Source organism: Neopsephotus bourkii, unplaced genomic scaffold (genome assembly GCF_033783945.1).
Source record: "Neopsephotus bourkii isolate Nb327-2 ecotype Australia unplaced genomic scaffold, CSIRO-AGI_Nbou_v1 NB_31, whole genome shotgun sequence".
NCBI classification, from domain to species: Eukaryota; Metazoa; Chordata; class Aves; order Psittaciformes; family Psittacidae; genus Neopsephotus; species Neopsephotus bourkii.
Window position 1 is genome coordinate 640,274 of NW_026900548.1, and position 19,465 is coordinate 659,738.

General features: G+C 42.3%; 1 protein-coding gene across 7 annotated transcripts in view; it reads left to right on the forward strand.

Moving 5' to 3' along the window:
* The window catches only part of ERBB4 (erb-b2 receptor tyrosine kinase 4), a 609,586-nt gene that overhangs the window by 509,118 nt on the left and 81,003 nt on the right, over window positions 1–19,465 (forward strand). For all 7 annotated transcript variants that reach the window (XM_061344620.1, XM_061344647.1, XM_061344630.1 and 4 more), the window contains one exon: window positions 2,618–2,803. In XM_061344620.1, coding sequence (XP_061200604.1) covers window positions 2,618–2,803 — 186 coding nt within the window. The remainder of the gene's footprint in view (window positions 1–2,617; window positions 2,804–19,465) is intronic.

A 19,465-nucleotide genomic window follows, 5' to 3' on the forward strand; every position in this document is an offset into this window, starting at 1 on the left:
TGAAGGAATCCAGTGTCAGAGAGCCAGGTCTGTGAGTTTTGGTGCCTTACCTGATTAAATGTTCTACAAAACATAATTGGGAACCAGGCTGTGGAGTGCCTGAGTGCCATGGAGACTGGAGCTGCAGGGTCTTTCATGTCCAACTAGAGCTTTAAATGGGGACTCATGTTTGTATGTGCTGAAGAGATTTTTGAACTGCTGCTAAGTCATAATGTTTCTGGTGCTGTTGTTTGTCTGTTTTGTGTAATTGGGCTCTAGAAGAGCAATTGCAATCTCTTTTACTTTGTGTCTGTGCTGTGCCGGATAGACATACCCCTGAATTTGGTTCTCCTGTAGATGCAAGTGCAATAAAAATAACAATGCTTATTACTAATGAGAATAACTGTATGAAGCCAGGATTCATGCTAAATTAGTATCCATTAGTGACTTAGATCTATAATGAAAGCTTCCTTGTTCTCTGTTGTGTATCTCAATTCATTACAGAGTAGTCCATAATATTAACAACATTTTTGGTATTTTCTGGAACCATTGCCCAAAACTATTAGAAGAATATGTGCTTTCCTGTAACAGCAGCATGAGGCAAATGTCACTGCTTGCTTTTGTTATTGTACAGAAGTGTCTTTCCTTTGGACTCACACTTGTAAATAGTAAATAGCTGGAGACTAATGGAGCACGTGCTGCAAAGCTTTCCATCTGGTCTCTTAGGGTATATTGTTGTCTGTGTTATGATCAGTCTCATTATAGAGAAAAGCCCTCCTGCTCCGAGTTCCTGGAGGAGGTCTTACCTTAACTCAGAGAGGGAAAGGGCAACAGTACTGTTCCCTTTTGCATGTGCACAAGAAAAATGTGTGGGATAAAAAGCAAACAGTAGGCAGAGTAATTTTGCACTCTGAAACTGGATAATGCAGCTGTCAACAGGTATTTATTCTGGTGGCCTCCAGTGACATTTTCTAGTGGCATCACGAGAGAGGCTAAAATTGCTTCAAGGAGACCCTGTACATGCGAGGTGAATGAGCAAGAACTGTATTAATTGTAAGACTACTGGAATTTGGATCCCTTTTATGATTTGTTGCTTGGAATCTTCCTCGGAGCTCCTCCTCCAGTCATCCCATCAAATAGCCCCTCTTTATTCATTTATTGATTTTCTTCACATACATTTAGGAAGAAAAAGGAAGGAGATGCTCCCCCAGTGGAGGCCATCTGCTCTTTTCTTATTGCAGGGGGGGGACCCTACAATTAGTGTCTTCTTCATCTTTTCATTTTAACAAAAAAAAAATAGGGGGAAAAAAAAGAGAGAACTATTATGCAAATATTCTGCAATTTGGTTTGAAATAATCTTTGTACTATGATGAGCAATTTCCTTCAATACAAACTCAGCCTACTTGCCAGGACTTTTTTTTTTTGCCTTAATATAGGCAAGGAAATAACCCCCAAACTTCGATGAGTTGGGGGTATGCTACGTTCCTCTGATGCCAACTTTTTCTCATCCTTTTTTTAATTCCATTGGCACCATTACAGCTGTTATTCTTTTAAGTTGTCAGAAAGCTGTCGTAAGGGGGGTTTAGAGAAAGAAAGAGAACCAAAATAGCTTTACAAAGCCGCAGTTTCATCTCAGTTTTCATTGTTCCATTGCCATGATGAAGTGGTCTTAAAATGGAAGACTCGGTGAAAGAGGGAAAAGCTTTCTCTCTGCCTTTTTTGAATGCCAGTTGTTTGAGGTGGCAACATTACCTCCAAGAACAGGTATGCAAGGTTGGTTATAGAGTGCTCCTGTGCTCTTTGTCAGTGGTGTGAACTTTAGGGCCAAATTAACATAGCCAAGCTGAAGTCCTCTGATCCTTGGTATTGGACAGCTAGCTCGCTAGCTGAAAACCTCTGCAAACTTACGATCTGGGAAATAAAGTGTAGAAGAGAGAAAGGAATATTATTTTCCGTTTGCTCTGTGGGAAGCTGAAGCATGGTAAAACCGGAATTTTGGGAGAAGACTTTGGAAGAATGAGGAGCTGAGCTAAGAGGCTGAGATTAGAAAGCTTCTGCTTTCTGTAGTAGTCTACTTGCAGCAACAGGAGACAGGTAGGACTGCTGCTGCTGCTGAGCTACTATTGGACCATCACAACCACTCGTTTAGGCTGTTGCTGTACAACAGTCATAGAAATGGTAAATGGTCATATCTGAGGGCTTAACGCATCTGCTGACTTTGAATAGGACTTATGAGCATCAGACATACTTGAAAAGCTCACACTAAACCTCCTGATTCTTAACCCTTTGCAATTTGAACTTTGGGAAGGCTTCAGTTGACATGTAAACATTCCATGCTTAAGCCTATAAAATATTAAGCGTAACATCTGTGATACACTAAAGCGTTTTAGCACAGTTTAATCAAGTATCTTGCCGAATTAGGCCTAACTGGCAAATCCTGCTATACACAAGTGGATGAGTGGCATAGTTTGCTTGCATAAAAAAAAAAATCCTGATGCCTAATGGATTGACCACAAGTTGGGGAAATATATTCAAGGGGATGCTGATCCCCTTTAGATGTTCTGTTGGAGATCAGAAATGGTCTACACTTAGAGCCTTTCAGCACACTGGAGTAACTGGGTCACTTTTATTGTTGCAGGAAGCTCTTATCATGGCCAGCATGGACCACCCGCACCTGGTGAGACTCCTGGGTGTCTGCTTGAGCCCAACCATTCAACTTGTCACTCAGCTGATGCCTCATGGCTGCCTGTTGGATTACGTTCATGAACATAAGGATAATATTGGCTCCCAGCTGCTGCTAAACTGGTGTGTCCAAATTGCTAAGGTATGTAATTCATGCTGTTCTTTTTGTGTGCTTTACATAACTAACTGGGAAACATGACATACAAAAAGAAGATACAAAAAAGTTGTTTGGGTTTTTGGTTTTGTCTCTGGGTTGTATTCAGGCATAGTTTTCCTTCCAGGAAGGTTGGGTAGGTCTTGAAATAAATGTAGGGGGTCCTTGCAGGGGTGAAGTGCAGGAAGAATTGCCCTGTTAGACATCTGGGCCTGCTCACAAAATGATGTTTTAGCCTCTTCTACTGTTCACTATTCATAGGTACTGATTTAACCTGATTGTAGTTTTCAACCTTTCTGAATCTGCATTGCCAGTTAAATTCTGATATGCCATCAATTGTCTGCCCCCATGCTGCCAGGAAGATAAATATTCATTTCATGTCACTCCTCTGGGAACCATCATGGTTCTGCGGTGTTTAAGACCTATCACAACAGCTGAGGCTGGGGGGCAATACTGCTCCTCTCTGCAGAATGGGAAATCTCAAGGGCTGGATCCTGCTTTGCTTGCCATGATATAATGCACTCTGCTCTCCTCTGGGGTTTTGGGAGCAAGAGTGAAGCTATTGCCAATTTAGATCCAGACTGTGCTTCAGCTGAGGTGGAACATGAATGCAGGCCTAATGTAATCCTAGCACAGTGGTTTATCTGTGTTCTAGGTATGTTTAGGTATTCTGTGTTGTACTAAGCACAAGTTATTGCCAATCAGTTGTGAAAAGTAACAAGACATGGGATTGCAGAGGGCCATAGTTTTTCATCCAGCCTTGACTTTTTGTTTAAGGAGAGGAGAGGGTCGAGCTTCATCATTAATAGGGACTGTTTTCTTTCCAGGACCAGATCCATTGTCAAACCTGCCTGAAGGTTACAGTAAATTAAATGATACTGGGTGGAGGGGTTGATCCATAAAAGAGGTGGGGGGAATCCCAAACCCACATTCTGATGTTTTGCAGTATTTTGTGGGTGTGTTAGGATCTGTGATTCTGCTGTGCTGTGGTGGTAAAGCAGCCAGAGCTGTACGGAACATTGATACACCCTGTTGGGGATGTGCAAAGATTTATTTAGGGCTGTTATCAGACTGAGGAAGGTGGGGGAGAAAATACATATTCCTGTTTGAGTCCTTTCTCTCAACACAACCTCCTTCCCATCTGTTTCCATTCTCTTGATTGATAGTGGCTGTTAATATTTATTACAATAGGTTTACACAGTGGCATATGTGAAAAGATAACCCACCTTTATTTTCACTTTGTACATGTATATGGCCACTGACTCATTGGACTAATAGCTGGACTTGCTTTTCTGTGGACTTCATGTGGGCAGCTGATTTAGTGATCCACAATAGAGGCTTACGAGATGACAGGTCTGTGGGACGGTCTGGGGAAGGCAGGTCATGGTTTCCCCACGGTGATTCCTATCAAAGTGAAACAAGTTCTAAACTGATTTCTGTTGTAAATGGTTTCAGTGTAATGTGGGGATTGGATTTGGGTAGAGTGATTTGAAAATCATTGCCTGCCACTTTTCTTGATCACCGTGTTATGTGGGAGGAGAAGATGAAGTATTACAGATATTTGAGTTCTGAGATGGTGGGTAACCAGGCAGTGCAGAGAAGTGAGATTATACATGTAATATTAACTGATGAAGTGTCAGGAAGAGAAAGGGAGTTTCTCTCTAACAAAAGGTGAGGTAATATTGAGAGAAATTTTAGTGAAGCTTATTGAATTTTAGTTAAATTCATCTTCTTCTGCATCACAATAATTATGAGGTTAATTTTGCTTTGCCCTCACATTACAGCATGAAGCTCGTCCACCTGGCTACTCATAAAGGGGACAGCAACAAGTGGCTGTTTCTTTGGGAAAGTACAGTAACTGGTACACGTGGCTGGCCTCTTAACTCTGGGCCATCACAGTTTGTCTGGATTATTTTCTCCTCTGTTTCTTCATGTGTCTCTTTCACTTCTCTTATTTTTCCTGCAGTGGTTGGTACTGGGCTTAAGAGAATCAGTGCACATCTGAAGGGAGTTCTGCATTTTGCTGCTTTAGTGTGCACAGTAGTGGTAGGGATAGCTTGTTATACTTGAGGAGGGCACAGCAAGTGTTGAATACTTGCACACCATGCCAGTGTGTGCAAGAGCATTGCACTCCTGGTACAATCCTAGTCTGGGAGTAGACTCCAAAGAGTAAAACCATACTTTTTATTTATTTCTTGTCTTTGGAGACCTTCAGTAACAGTTGTGTGTTGGAAATCCTCCCCATCAAGTTCCAACTGTAATATGTATTATATAGGAGGCTATCAGTGAAGAGATGAGAGAGATAGGGGCGTATGAGGCTGTGCACACTACACAGTGTATGAGTAATGCAAATATTGCACAGAATTTCCTGCATCGCACTGTGCTTTCTGATGGAATACAGGAATGCCTATTCCCATGTGCTCTCTCAGATTGTAATGTCAGTTGGGCTGAGAGGAAACACATGAGAAAATGTTTCAGAATTTATAGGAAAAATAATCTTTGAGATCACCAGACAAGGAGTCCCCGTATCACAAAAAGTGGAATAAACGTGCTAGTCCCCTGCTAGCAGCAGGGGAGCAGTAATACTTGTTTTCCACTCATCTGTCACATTTAACAGTGACTGGGAATCAGTCTGCAGCCTGCAAATAGGAAAGATTCAATTTGCCTACAAATAGACTGGTCTCCAGAGGAATGAGTACAGAAGGTGGCTATTGCATCAAGTACAAGTTTCCATTCAGTGTGGGAAATGTCTGTGTATCCCATGTACATGTATCCACTGTGCTCATGTTTCAGGATCTGCCATGTAGCTTGAGAATGTCTCTCCACATCTTGCTTTTCTACATTGCAGGTAGTGATTGGTTGTATCTTTCTGAAAGCTGCCAAAACCATGATTAGCAGTGTAGTAAGAGACAAAAATGATCAGTCACCTCTCAGTCCCATTCTCTGATCCCTGAGTCACTTTCTGGTATCTTCTGTTGGATACATCTTTCTGTTCTCATCTTCCCTCTTTTTATGGTGAGAATTTTCCCCGACAATGACTAAAGGGATGGGGAAAGCCTCCATGCCCAAGCTCAGGCTGATTTTTACAAATGGTTTAAAATCAAGTTGCTGCTGCAATACAGTTCCTCCCTACTGCGCTTTTCTCCATCTGCCAGTTCACAAGCATTTATTTATCAGAGTCATTGCTTCAGAGTTCACTTGTTCTGCCAGGCTGTTCGTTTCCATATGCCTCGACTTCTGTACAACTAGATGCAAAAAGTAGTTAGGCTCTATGCCTGGCTGCCAACGTGCATATGGCTCTGGAGATCATTTGTGAAGGTTGACAATAGGGCAGTTATTAAGTATTATCTACTGCCAGTGAAAGAAGCTTGGATGCCTTTTCTTTTTGCATATACAGATTGTGTTGAATTTATTCTGACTGTTGTATCATTGTAGGGTAATTGTGTTCTTCTTTCAGAAGCTGTAGCTTCTTATTTTATGGATGGAAGTTATAAAAATAGAGTAGCCCCCAAGCGTTCTGCATAAAACAGGGCTGTTAGACAGCATCTGCGTCTGAGGGGCTTCTTCCCTTGTGCTTTGCAAATATGCAAGGCATCTCCTTGTGTCTTGCTTCTATGGGTACTGTCTCACTTAGGGACTGAATGTTTAACCTGCTTGTTCTGAGTTCCGCACAGCAATTTTATGTGGAGTTTGATGTCCAGTTAAAGCAGTAAACTATGCCCATGTATCAAGATATTTCCTAGAGTGGGAGCCACAGTGACAATCTTGGTGGCCTTAGGGTATGAAAGGGTGGAACAATACTTTATGGATGCCCATAGTGTTGGTTACTTGAGGAATGGATTGAGAATCAAATTCTGGAAGGTCAGCACAAGCCTAGAAGTGAATTCTCAATTAGTGAATTATACCTGCATCAGCCAGTGTATGACAGATACATTTCAGTCATAGAATGCCAGAATGGTTTGGGCTGGAAAGGACCTTAACATCATCCAGTTCCAGCTCCCTGCCATGGGCAGGGACACCTTCCAGTAGAGCAGGTTGCTCCAAGCCCCTGTGTCCAATCTGGCCTTGAACACTGCCAGGGATGGGGCAGCCACAGCTTCTCCGGGCACCTTGTGCCAGTGCCTCAGCACCCTCACAGGGAAGAGCTTCTGCCTTATATCCAACCTAAATCTTCCCCCTTTAAGTTTGAACCCATTACTCCCTTCCTATCCCTACAGTTCCTGATGAAGAGTTCCTCTCCAGCATCATAGTAGGCCTCCTTCAGATACTGGAAGCTGCTCTGAAGTCCCCATGCAGCAAAAAACGGGCCTTTGTGCTTCCAGGCTCTCTCTCAAGGGCATATAGCAGTGCATGTTTGCTTCTATAATGTTGCATGCAGCAATTGCTAAATTCAGCATGGAAATTCAACCCAGGCAGCCCCATCTGGTGTTTTACTGTGTTGGTTTTGAGGGTTTTTTAGTACAGTTATGGTTTTATTCTGCAGCTATTGATTTGCTTTACATCTGCAGCAGTTTTGCTGAGCAGTGTTTGAATGCAGAGGAACTTTTCCTGCCCCAAAGAAGGTAGAGGAAGAGTGAGAAGGGAAGCAGTCTTCAACAAGCAGAGCAGCTTCCCTGTGATTACATACATAGCCTGTGAAGGAGAGCTCAGCTCTCCTGGGTCTTAGCCAGTGCCCCATGATGTTCTGCCCTATATCCTCCAGGGGCTGCTAGACCTGGTTTTTGCATTCTGAAATATAATAATTCATTCATAGCCCTTCAGAATACTAACAAGGTAAAGCAGAAGTAAGCTGATACAGTGGAATGTCATGGAAGGAAAATCAGGTACTTCAGGGGATTATTTTTTATACCTTTTCAATATAAAAGAATTCTCAAATTACCTTAACTAAAGCCCAGCACAGCAGCAGTTATCCTGGTATGCAAGAAAACAACATTTGAAAACACTCTAAGAAAGAAAAAGAGAGAGGAACTTGGGGATTGAATTTTAATGAAGCAGATGCACATCTTCAGTCCTGTTGAGTATTATTCCAGCACACTTGCAGTCATAGAATCATTTAGGTTGGAAAAGGCTTTTAAGATCATTAGGTCCAATTGTAAAATACTCCCAAAGTCCACCACTCAGCCATGTCCCCTGACCACCACCATCTACAGGTCTTTTAAATACCCCCGGGGGTGAGGGCTCTACAGATTCCCTGGGGAGCCTGTTCCAATGCTTGACAACCCTTTCAGTGAAGAAATCTTTCCTAATATCCCAGACTAAACCTCCCCTGGCACAACTTGAGGATGTTTCCTCTTGTCCTGTCACTTGTTTCCACCTCACTACAACCTCCTTTCAAGTACCTTTTCATAGGTAGTTGTAGAGAACAGTAAGGTGCCCTCTCAGCCTCCTTTTCTCATTGCTCTAAGAATTCTCTGCAGGCAGTGCAGATCTGCAGCTGGGAGTCTCCATGAGCTATCAGGCTAACGGCACTTTGCAAAGGCTCTGTACTGCTTCTTTCTGCCATCCTGTTTTCCCTTTTAGCTAGTTCATGTTACTAAGCTTAGTGCCCTTCTGCAGAGGGCTTGTCTGCTGCCTGCTCCCAAAGCCTGTATCCATGCCAGGCCTTTTAGAAAGATGTGTTTTATTATTCCCCAGGGCAGTGCTCCTCAACTGGATCTAAATTCACTGGCTATGTGGAATTCAAAGGATCTATGTTGATTTATGCAACTGAGAAGCTGACCCAGAAGCTGGTACAGCACTCACCTCACATACAAAATCAAATGGTTTCAGCATGCACTCTTCATGTATGGAGTGAGGGAGGCTCTGAGGATAGAGGGCAGAGGCAAGTGAGGTCCCCTTGGCTCTACTGTGAGGTGAGGAGCCATTCTCATCCACCAAGACTTGGTAGATTAGGAATGACTTGTTAGAGACAGCTTTTGTTGTTTTGCTGCAGATGGGATGAGAGAGAAGCTGTGAGAAGTGGGAGGAATTGGAGGTGGCAGGACAGGTTGGGAAGAGGTGGAGGATAGTGGCTGTGGTTCAAGGTCTTTCTTTTTCATTAAAGAAGCCTACCCTGCAGCTTGGTGACTATTCCATTGTGGAGTGAACAAAGGAGTTTAATGACAGTCATCTATCAGCTGTCCACATTTGAAGCTTCAAGATGTCTCTATTCCCAGAGCTCCTTGCCATGACAAGGCTAATTGTATAATTATAATGCTATACCAACCCCTCCTGACGTGCTCACACTGGCAAGGACCAGGGCTAAGGCCTGTGATAATTATCACTGCAAGCGAGTACATTAGCATAAATGTAGTTTACTAATGGGACTGCTTTATTAGGATGTGTAGTGTCTAGAAGAGTAGAATCTAAACCAAGCGCTATGAAATTGAAGTCATACTGAAACAAGGCTTTAGTTGTTTGGAGGCCCAAAATCAAGAGGTGGGGAAATTACCATTTTACTCTCCTGAATCCCTCTGTGCAGTTTTCTTTTCTTATTTCTATTCATCCTGACCATTTCCCTTACTGTGCTGGAAAGCTTGGATATCCCCAGATGGCAGAGTGAAACGAAGGACCCTTTTTCTAGTGTAGCTAGGGAGAGCACTCACTGAAAGAGGGTTTGCCATCAAGTCTCAGAGGGGAATTACCCCACCTTGTCCATACCCTAGGACTTTTTTGGTACCTGCTGGGTAGCTCCCTGGGTTACAGAAGCTCATTTGAACTTGTGAAGCTATTGCAACAAAATACAGCGGATCTTGTAGAATCCTATGTCCTAGCTTTTAACTTTGAAGTGGTGGAAGGTGACGGTGTCCTTTCTTGCTGAGGTTAACTGGACTGTCTTTGGTTTTTCTGAGGCACTGAAGAAGTTTCCTTTGATCATTTCAGATATTAAGTCTGGGGGGATTTTTCCATCAACACATAGCAGTAAATAAATGTTAGGACTTTGTTCATCTTGTCCGACCTTCTGTGCTCAGATTAATGTGGGCACAGTTGAATGCAGTCATTACTACAGTACTGATACATAGGATCAGGGCCTGGTGACTCTCCTCTTGACTGCTAGTTGCTGTGGCTGGAAATTAATTCTCCAAGTAAATCAGGGAATTTGATCCTAGTAAAAATAGTTACAGCATCTCTGCAGTTTACGTGTTTCCTCGGAGGGCACAGCATTCCATGTTTCCTTGCGTTGTTATGTACCTATTTATGGAGATATCCATTCAGTTCCTTCCTTTCTTCACCAGTCATTTCATCTGGAGTACTGAACTGGTTTAGTAACGCATTTATCTTTTCTACCAAATGCAGTTGTCGACAGGAAAGGTTTGCTGTGAAAAGTATTGAAATGAAGGCAGGCAATGTGAAATTCATCAAGTTAAATGTTGAACAGGTTTTTCCCATTCCTTTCATTTCTTTCCCCTCTCATCTCAGACCGATTTTCCACTTTCAAATTCATGCTCTTTCTTTGTGTGTTATTTTGTCCTTTGCTTTCTTTACTCCTGGCTTTCCTGTACTTTTATAGCGTCTTGTGTCAACCTCTGTACTCTGTTGCTCGCTCTTCAGAGTTGTCATTTCTTCTTTGTTTTCATTCTCTGGCTGCTTGGCTCCCTCTAGCTGGTACCCATCCAGTGTTTTAAAAGAGCACAGGAGCATTATGCCTGCTACCCACCAGAGTTTTTATGTTGTGTCTCATCACAGGGTTTAGAAAACATCTCAATTTCCTCATTTCTCTCATAGTAATGTATTTGGTTTTGAGGGTTTTAATACTGGCTAACTGATGACTCCATGAACCCATGTGTTGTTCTGGGGGAGGGATATTTGAATGTGAAAACTTGTATCAGAATCACAGGAACAAAAATATAAGCTTGGGTTCATATAAAAATTATAGAGATACCTTTCTTCCAGCTTTGTGCTCTTACCTCTGACCCTCAAAGGCTCTTTTGCATGCTGTAATAACCTCACTATGATAGCGTTTGAGCCGTTTGCTGTCTTCAGTGTGTCTGTATTTGGTCATTAGCTGTAGACCTGGGTGGAATGACTCAGCCTTTGAAGGTGACTCTCTCCACTCGGGACACTGTCTGGAAGACAAGGTTAGGCAAACCCTGTAGCTTTCTGACAGCTTAATTTGCAGGGGGATAAATGTGAAGGGTGCTGGTGATGACAAGGTCACACAAAACAGGTAGTGGAGGACTAAGCTACAGTTGGAACTACTGACACAAGTGTGGCTGATTTCTGCACAGTATCTTGCATATTGTGTAAGAGAGCTGTACCCCTCTGTACTGAGTAAGGTCCTGTGAGCAGGGTGTTGATTTGCTTTCAGCTTGACAGTGACCAGGAGAGGTTTCTAGTGGGTAGTAATCATTCATTCTCCAGCCTTAATCTGATGGTTTCTGGATTATCTAGACTTCCCTTCCCTCAAAAATATCCAGTGTTCTGTGCTTCATGGTTATTGGAAAAAGCAGAGAGGCAGATTTCCAGCCATTTACAGATCACAGCAGCCTTTGCAAAGGCACAGAAATCAGGAATTTACTGCACAGAGGTAGACATCTTACTGTTTTGTTAAATGAAAGGTGTACTTAGCACTGACATTTATAGGGCCTCTGATATTGGGGACCTGGCAGCTGGAGGCTACAGAAGCCTAAAAGGCTGGCTTTGCCTGAGCATAGCAGCTTATCGTCAAGTACACTGAGCTGCACGGGGTGGAGGGGGAGAAGCACCAAACCTTAGGTATTTTTCCTAGCAGTCCCCAACAGACTGGCTTGGAAAAGCATTATTGAAAACCACTCCTAAATCAAATTCAAGATATTATAGGTGCACCTACTATGGTCTGTCAGGATTTCCATTATAAGCCCATATTTTTCAGGTCTATAACTTGACCATAAAATTCCTTTCTGGACTGTGACTTGGCATAAAATGTCTCAGCCCAAAGCATTTTTATTATTATTATTATTCAAGAGATATATGTATTTGGCTATTTTTGAGTTGCTAGAGTTCAGAAACAGAAGCTGGATTTTTCTCTGTCTATACCCATACATTAAAATGTCTTTTTTTCCCTAGTGAATATCTTTCTTTCAACGCTGTATTTTATAAGATAACTTATCCAGCTTGGATAACTATTAAAAATGGATGACCAAAGCATTGGTGGTTAAAGTTAGGACCCCCCACATTCTTGCAGAGTACCACAGTTTGTATGTGCCCCATAAAATGCTGCTCCTAAAGCCACATAAGGATCTTCAGGAAACTCTGCAAGGCCATTTGCAAAAGTTTCTGAGTCTCTAAAGGATGTGTCTGTATTTGAATGGAACTTAGCTTTCGCAATTGGCCAGATCTCCAAGTTCTCCTGTGCAATCCAGTGCTCAGGCATAACTAAAGTAGGCTTTTGCACAAGAAATGAGATTTGGCCTACTGGAAAGGAGATGCTCAGCAGAAGCCATTCCAGATGAGCGCTGAGGTCCATAAGTAGTAGATCAAATACAGCAGATGTCTATTAGCAGAAGAGCTACTGCATGGCCCAAATCTAGATGTATCTCAAGCACCCCAGAACTGTCTATTCTCCATGTATAACTCTTTCTGTCTCCAAGTGGGAGCAAGGAGTAGCAGTGGACTGAAACCTGTTATCTCTCTGTTATAACACGACTTGCTCTATGATGGGCCCATGAAAAACGTACCAAAGCATCAGTCACTTGTTAGCTTTTGATGAAACCCTGCTGAGGTAGATCTCCAGCCGTAAATGAGACCTGAAGGAAGCACTTCATATTCTGGTGCTTTGCTGATACATTCCTTCCATTCCAAAGTAAAGTTTTACAGAAACACCAGAACAGGATAAGTGACACAGAATCTTCTGAAACAGGGTTGCCCTGAGCTACAGCAAAGGAGCACACCCACAGCAGTGAACAGCAGTCAATGAAACAGCTCCTCGATAAACTGGGGTAGCTGAATGTAATTGATTCCTGGGGATGCTGGGATCTCTGTGTGTGCTCCTCTGCAGTACAGTAGACCAAGGTGAGTCAGCTTAATGAAATGTGGGAGGAGAGAGGGCAGCTCAAGTGGCTGCTGGAACCATTTCAGGTGCCATGCCGTCCCTCAAAACTGCAGGGTCACCTGGCAGTCAGGTGTCATCCGTTATTGCTCTCCCACTTTCCCACACCCCATCTGTTTCTGTCTAGCCTCTTCGTGCAAATTAGCTCTTAGTAAGCAGCAGTTCTCACTGTAGCTTGGTTTTCTTTCTTCATTCTGTGACCTTTGTGCTTACTTAAACTTTGCCCTTGTCTGTGGGCCAGAGCAACAGCCTCACTGCTTCTCTTTTTTGTTTTCTAACTGTCCATGTTAGCAAACGGAGAGGATCATATTCCACACAATGCATGGCTTAAATCTGAAGTCCTGCAATGCATTAATACCTTCTGATTAGAGGCAAATAGGATTGGATTGTGTTCACTTACAAGGGTGGTGAGACACTAGCACAGGGAGCCCAGAGTAGCTGTGGCTGCCCCATCCCTGGCAGTGTTCAAGGCCAGGTTGGACACAGGGGCTTGGAGCAACCTGCTCTAGTGGAAGGTGACCCTGTCCATGGCAGGGGGTTGGGACTGGATGAGCTTTCAGGTCCCTTCCAACCCAAAAACATTGGGTATCCCATGAAAAACATTGAGCATTATAAAATAATGCATTGTCCTGAGCTGAAACAGTTCTGACTTTTCCAAAGGAAGACTTTTTTCAGGACCTTTGAAATGTCTTTGGATTTATACTACTGACTTTTTAAAAGTAATTTTAAAACAAGTCATTTTGAAGCAAACCAAAATAGTACAGCTGATCTATAACCATTTTTATTCTGATTTTTCTGACCTGTTTTTTTGCCAGGTTGCCTCACACATAAAACCAAGGTCAGTTTTAGAGAAGGTAACTTTATTTGTCAAAAAATATTGGTTTACCCACCATTGCTTAGGAAATCTATAAGTAAACTGCTACACTGTAATACAATTTGGGTTTGTGTTTAGGCTAAATTTGCATTACTTGCATCATGAACTCTTCTGCAGGGACTTGCCTATAGCTACATCTCTTGTCAGCATTCAGTAAACCAATAGAAATGGCATGATAGAGTGATAAAGTAGATGGGCAGAAATGAAATGTAAACTATCAGAAGGGGACTTGAGAAGGCAGAAGAAAAATAACTGCTATAGCTGAACCCAGGACAAAGGTACATTCATTTCTTTACGTTTGAGAGTGGAGATAGTTCGAGAGCTAGGTGTCACTGAAAGAGGAATCTGATGTTGTGAGTAGACTGGAACAGTAACATTGCATGATAGGTGACAGTGATTTTAAGTCAGAGCTTTTGGAGATGGCACCGGTAAGAGGAACTTTACTGACTCCTAGGAATTACTGTGTCAACTCAGTAACTGGCATGTGTGATGTAGGACATGGTACTGAATCTTAGGTGCTCCTGGGAGTGGGTGACGCTGGGATCCCTGTGCACTACCATTATGTGCACCACTGCTCTGTTGGTGAGAAACATTGATGCAGAGTCCTGTTTTGTGTTTGCTGGCCTATTGCTGCCTATCCTCACGTGCATGTTAAGACATAAAAGAACTTTGCAGGGCTCTGATGCGAAAACCACTGGGACCTGGCTGCAAGCATTTCTGAATGTTAGAATTAAAGCAGCTCAGCTTGGAATCGTCTTATCCTGTGCTTTGCGTTATCATTGTTGCTCTACACTATCATACTTGGGCGGTGTTAAAATGGTACTACCTTCTACCTTGCAGTCCATGTGTCTGCAAAGCAGGGGAATATCATTGTCTTAGTAGATGATGTGTCAGGACTCTGCTTGGAGCAGCTGTCTTTATTTTCCAAATTTAGGATTCATTTCCTAACCTCCAGTCTTTCTTTCCAAAAGGCGTAAGTGCTATTTACATAGGCAAGACAAATGGAATATTTGGGGTTTCTGAATAGAAAGGATCATAGATGACTCTACAGTTAGGTGGGAGTTGTTTGGATTGGGTTGAGCTTTTTTCACACTTACATATAAAATTTGGAGTCCCACATAAATGTAAAGCTAAGTTTAAAATACACCAGCCAGGTCACTCTTGATAAAAACAGGATGTGTCATTATCACTGTATGAAGCTCTTGACTTCACCTCCTCTAGATAACAGGGAGAAGCATCCACTTGTATCCAAAAAGCAAAATCACATTGCAAAAAAGATGTAGTGGTTCGGGGGTACGCAAAGTTCAACACGGGAGAAGAGATTAAATGTTTGGGTGTATTTAGTTTAACTAAATCAGGTTTTGGATGGTGAGTGTTAGCTATAAATTTAGCAGGGTTAAATACCCTGGAAAGAGGAAATACCTTTCCAAGAGGAAAGCAAGTATGTAAGGTAAAGGACGATACTAGCATGAGAATGAATAAGTCTTAACTGGCTACAAATAAATTTGGAGTGGAGATTAGAAGAGAGTTAATAGCCACCATAAGTAAGGTTCTCAAACCTTTGAGTAGAAATACTGGAGGCAAAATAATGAATGCCTTTTAAGATGGAGTTTGATAAGTTTATGAAGCAGATTTGGACTGAATGGTACAGTTGCTCTCAAGGGGCAGAATTAAATGGCATGTTTGCTTTCAGTTCCCTGGTTCGCAGCTGAGTAGTAACAGGGCAGGAATTAACAATGAAAGGAAACATTCCCACGCTTTGCTGGGAGACAGCCCAGGTCTGAAATGTGGAACTACTGGAGATAAGAGATCAAGTTGTATTTTGCACTTTGGATTGTTTCTTGTTTTTCTGTTTCTTACTTGCTCACCTTACTCATTCTTAATTCAAATTAAATCAGGTTCTGATTCCATTAGCTGAACTGAATAATGCATTACTCTGCATTTTCACTGAAATTAGCCAGCCTATTCATGCAGTGATGATGCTATTCTTGTGAGTAAACATATCAGAATCAATCTCATGTGTGTTCAGCCTGCTTCACCCTAAGAAAAAAATAATGAAGCTTTCACTTCAGCTCTTTTTTCCTCTTGCCTTTGCCTAAGGCTTGCTATCAGTAATTCATAGTATGTGTACAGTAGGTGGAAAAGACACACATAAGTTAATGAAGGCCTTATTACATTTAAACAGAAGTGTTCTAGTTTGTGTTGGAGACTAATGACCTGCAACATTTCTTTTGCAAAACTGGTGGTACAGGGACAAGACAAAATAATAGTGTCTCTAATTTTGGCTACGTTTAAAAATATTCATTCTAGTTCAGAGCTCACCAACCTGGACAATATTTCATTGAAGAGGGAATTTGTTCCATGTTCTTCCAGTCTTTTCTAACTCTTTTTCTTGTGAGATAGTCAGACCTACACGTCTTCTTGGACTACCTCTATTCAGACAATAATGTCTCATAGTTCATCTGCCACAGTTCTGTCCCTCCCATTACTTATGAATTCTTTTCTAATCTGCTTCTTAGAAGTACAGGTTGTTACCTCCTCCTCTGTAATCTTTCCAATTTTGCTCTTACTTGACTTTCTTTTCTATATGCTATTCTGTCTTTTAAAAATTAAAATCTTAATAATGGTGTTATGCTCTGTACAGTGCTGTGTATCTTGAAGTGCAAGACTAATAATAATTCTTTTTACATCTCCTTTTAAAGCTATGAATGTTAGAAAGGAAATTTCATCATAGAAATGGTAGAAAACCTTTGTTGTGACAGCTCTGTATTGGTCCTCTGCTGTGGGTTTCTTGTGCTTTGCCTCCCAAACTGAGATAAGCATAGATTTAATTTGTCGCAAGGGTTTTTTCATAGAAAATTGCAAAGGCATTTGTAGTCATCACTATGATAAACAAAGTGAAACAACCCACTTCTTTGAATTGAGTCCTGTGCTTCTGAAGCAGATCTTAACAGTTGAGAAGATGTTTCAGATCCCTTAGTACTGACTTGGTCGTATTTGATGTTGCTACTGAGGGGCTTAATTCAGACATTTGTATGGACCACAGAATCATAAAATAGTTTGGGTTGAAAAGAACCTTCAAAGGTCATCTTGCCCAACCCCCTGCAATGAGCAAGGACATCTTCATCAGGTGAAGGCTTCATCCCTGGCAGTGTTCAAGGCCAGGTTGGACGGGGCTTGGAGCAACCTGCTCTATGGAAGGTGTCCCTGCCTGTGGCAGGGATTGGGAACTGGATGAGCTTTAAGGTGTGTTTAGTGGTATTCTGGGCAACATGAGCTGTTCCTGTACATGAAGGATCCTCTCCCTTTTCTGGCCAGCAAGCCCAAGAGGTGAGCAGAGCTTTCCTGGTGTAAGCCCATCCAGCAACTAAATACCATTGAGCTGCTCACTCCACCCCCCAGGTGGGATGGGGAGGAGAACTGGAAGAATCTGAACACCTTAAAAATTGAAATTAAGTGAAATATACTAATGATAGAAGTAATAAAAATCCAGAGAACAACAAAAAAGGATCAATGAAGGCTCAGGAGCCCCAAGTGATGCACAGTGCAAACACTCAGGACCCGCCGGGCAGTGCCCAGCCACACGTGGGCGCTGGGGGGCGCAGGGCCAGTGGCTCAGATCCCATTCGGGTATAGCAGGAGCCCCATGGTCGCCATTTTGAGTCAGCCCCCTCAGAGCAGCGTCTGCAGCCGGGCTTGAGAGCCTCCCTTTCAGATGAGTGAGTGAGTGCACATTGTGGGTTCTTGGCCATAAAGTTCAAGATTCAGCAGTGTAGTGATGAATCTGTGTGGCACCCCAAGTCTGCAGTTGATGTTGGTGCAGCTTTAATTGAGTTTCAGCAATAAATATAGTTTAGCCTTAATGTATTAGCGCTGTGACCCGCAGTCCTCTCCTTCTGTACCTCATCAGTGTACCCAGCAGCACCTGTGTTTCTCTGTTCTTTTACACGTGGAGGTTTCAGTTCTTGGTAGCCCTTACATGGGATCATCCTTCTGTGCAAGTTGGGACATCCTAAATAGGCTTCCTAAACCTGAGGGAGGGTTTACTGTTTTGTTTGGGGTTGGCTTTAAGTGGTCATTGCTTCTCTTTGTTGCATTCCCCTAATGTGCTCCTCTGAGCAAGCCCTTAGCTGGGACACATTGGCAATGGAGCCTCACTGAGCGGTGCCACCTGAAGAGCTGGGATTCAGGGTTTTTTCCAGGGACGTAAGTTAACTGAACCACTTCTTCTTTAAATCTGTTTCTATAAACATAAAAAGAAGGAAAAAATCAAAACCAAGCAGAAGGACATGAACAGGATGGAATGTTTGGTGCCTGTGTATTCAGCAAGGCCTTATTTAGGAGCACATTCCAACTTGGAGATTTGTAACAGATTAAGAAGTTCTTTCTCATTAATTTCTTCTATATGTCAGGCATTGCAAGGTGTTCAGCCTTCTTTATGCTCTTCCACTTCACCAACTTGATCATTGTTTTGATTTATCAGAGGTCCCTCTCATTATTCTGTTAAGCAATAATTATTCTGTGTGTTAGTTAAATCCTATTAATTTCTTCTTAGCCGTTACCTTTGAACCACTTGTTACTGTAGCCTTTCTTGCTGTGTTTTAACTCAGCTTGAGGTAACAATTTTGAGGAAGTGTTTATTTTGTCTTCACAGAAAACTCTGTTACAACAACAGAAGCAATCTGAGGAAAATGTTCAGTTAGCTATGAGCAGCCTGCCTTTGCATCATCACAGAATCATAGAATAGTTAGGGTTGGAAAGGACCTTAAGATCATCAAGTTCCAACCCCCCTGCCATGGGCAGGGACACCTCACACTAAACCATGTCACCCAAGGCCTTTTCCAACCTGGTCTTGAACACCGCCAGGGATGGAGCATTCACAGCTTCCCTGGGGAACCCATTCCAGTGCCTCACCACCCTCACAGTAAAGAACTTCTTCCTTATAAATATATAAATTTATAAACAGACATAATATATGATATTATATATCATCAGACTCTTCTGTTTTACATTAGAGAATTGGTGTTTGAGGTTTTATCTCTGTGTAAGTCCCAGCCCTGCCAGCAGTCAAAAGTCCTTATTATTGCCTTCCTCAAGGCAGAATTTTACTTGAAAGCAGGTATCTTTCATATTCAGCTCTGGTTCCTCTCTCACTTCCTTGCTTTCCTCCCCTTTTCGGTCAGAATTTCAGGGTAAAATACATCTTTGACATAGCCACAGCTTTATCAATGTGCTGAAGTCCATTGTCCCCCAGTTGTCATGCGTATTAGGTAGAGACCCAGGATTCACTTTGTTAGGTAGGATAAGGCTCTAAACTGCTCCTCTGTGACTGAAAAGACTGTCTTTGGTTTAGGACTGTTCTTCCTCAGGTACAAGGACAGATTTAAGTGATGGTCAGCCACTGATTTCATGAAACACACTTACTTTAAGATTAAATTGCAGAAAGTGATAAAAATAAGCAACCCGTAAGGTAAGGTGGCTTCTGACCCTTTGTCCATTACAGTCCAACATGATGCTTATTTTCTGTGTTCTCTGTTACAAATGAGTAAGAAAGTCTTCCTCTGTGGGATAGAATCATGTCTAAGATGTGAGGAGAGTTTTAAATAGCTTGTGGTTTTGTCCAGTTCAGCCAGTGATCTGTGCTTTTGTGAATATCTCAAGGGTGGTTGTTTGACCTTCTTTGGAGCTGGTTTCAATTTACTTCCAGTCTTTACCTTGGCTGCTGCATGAATGGGTTTAAAGAATTGATGAAAAACATATGAGAAGCTCC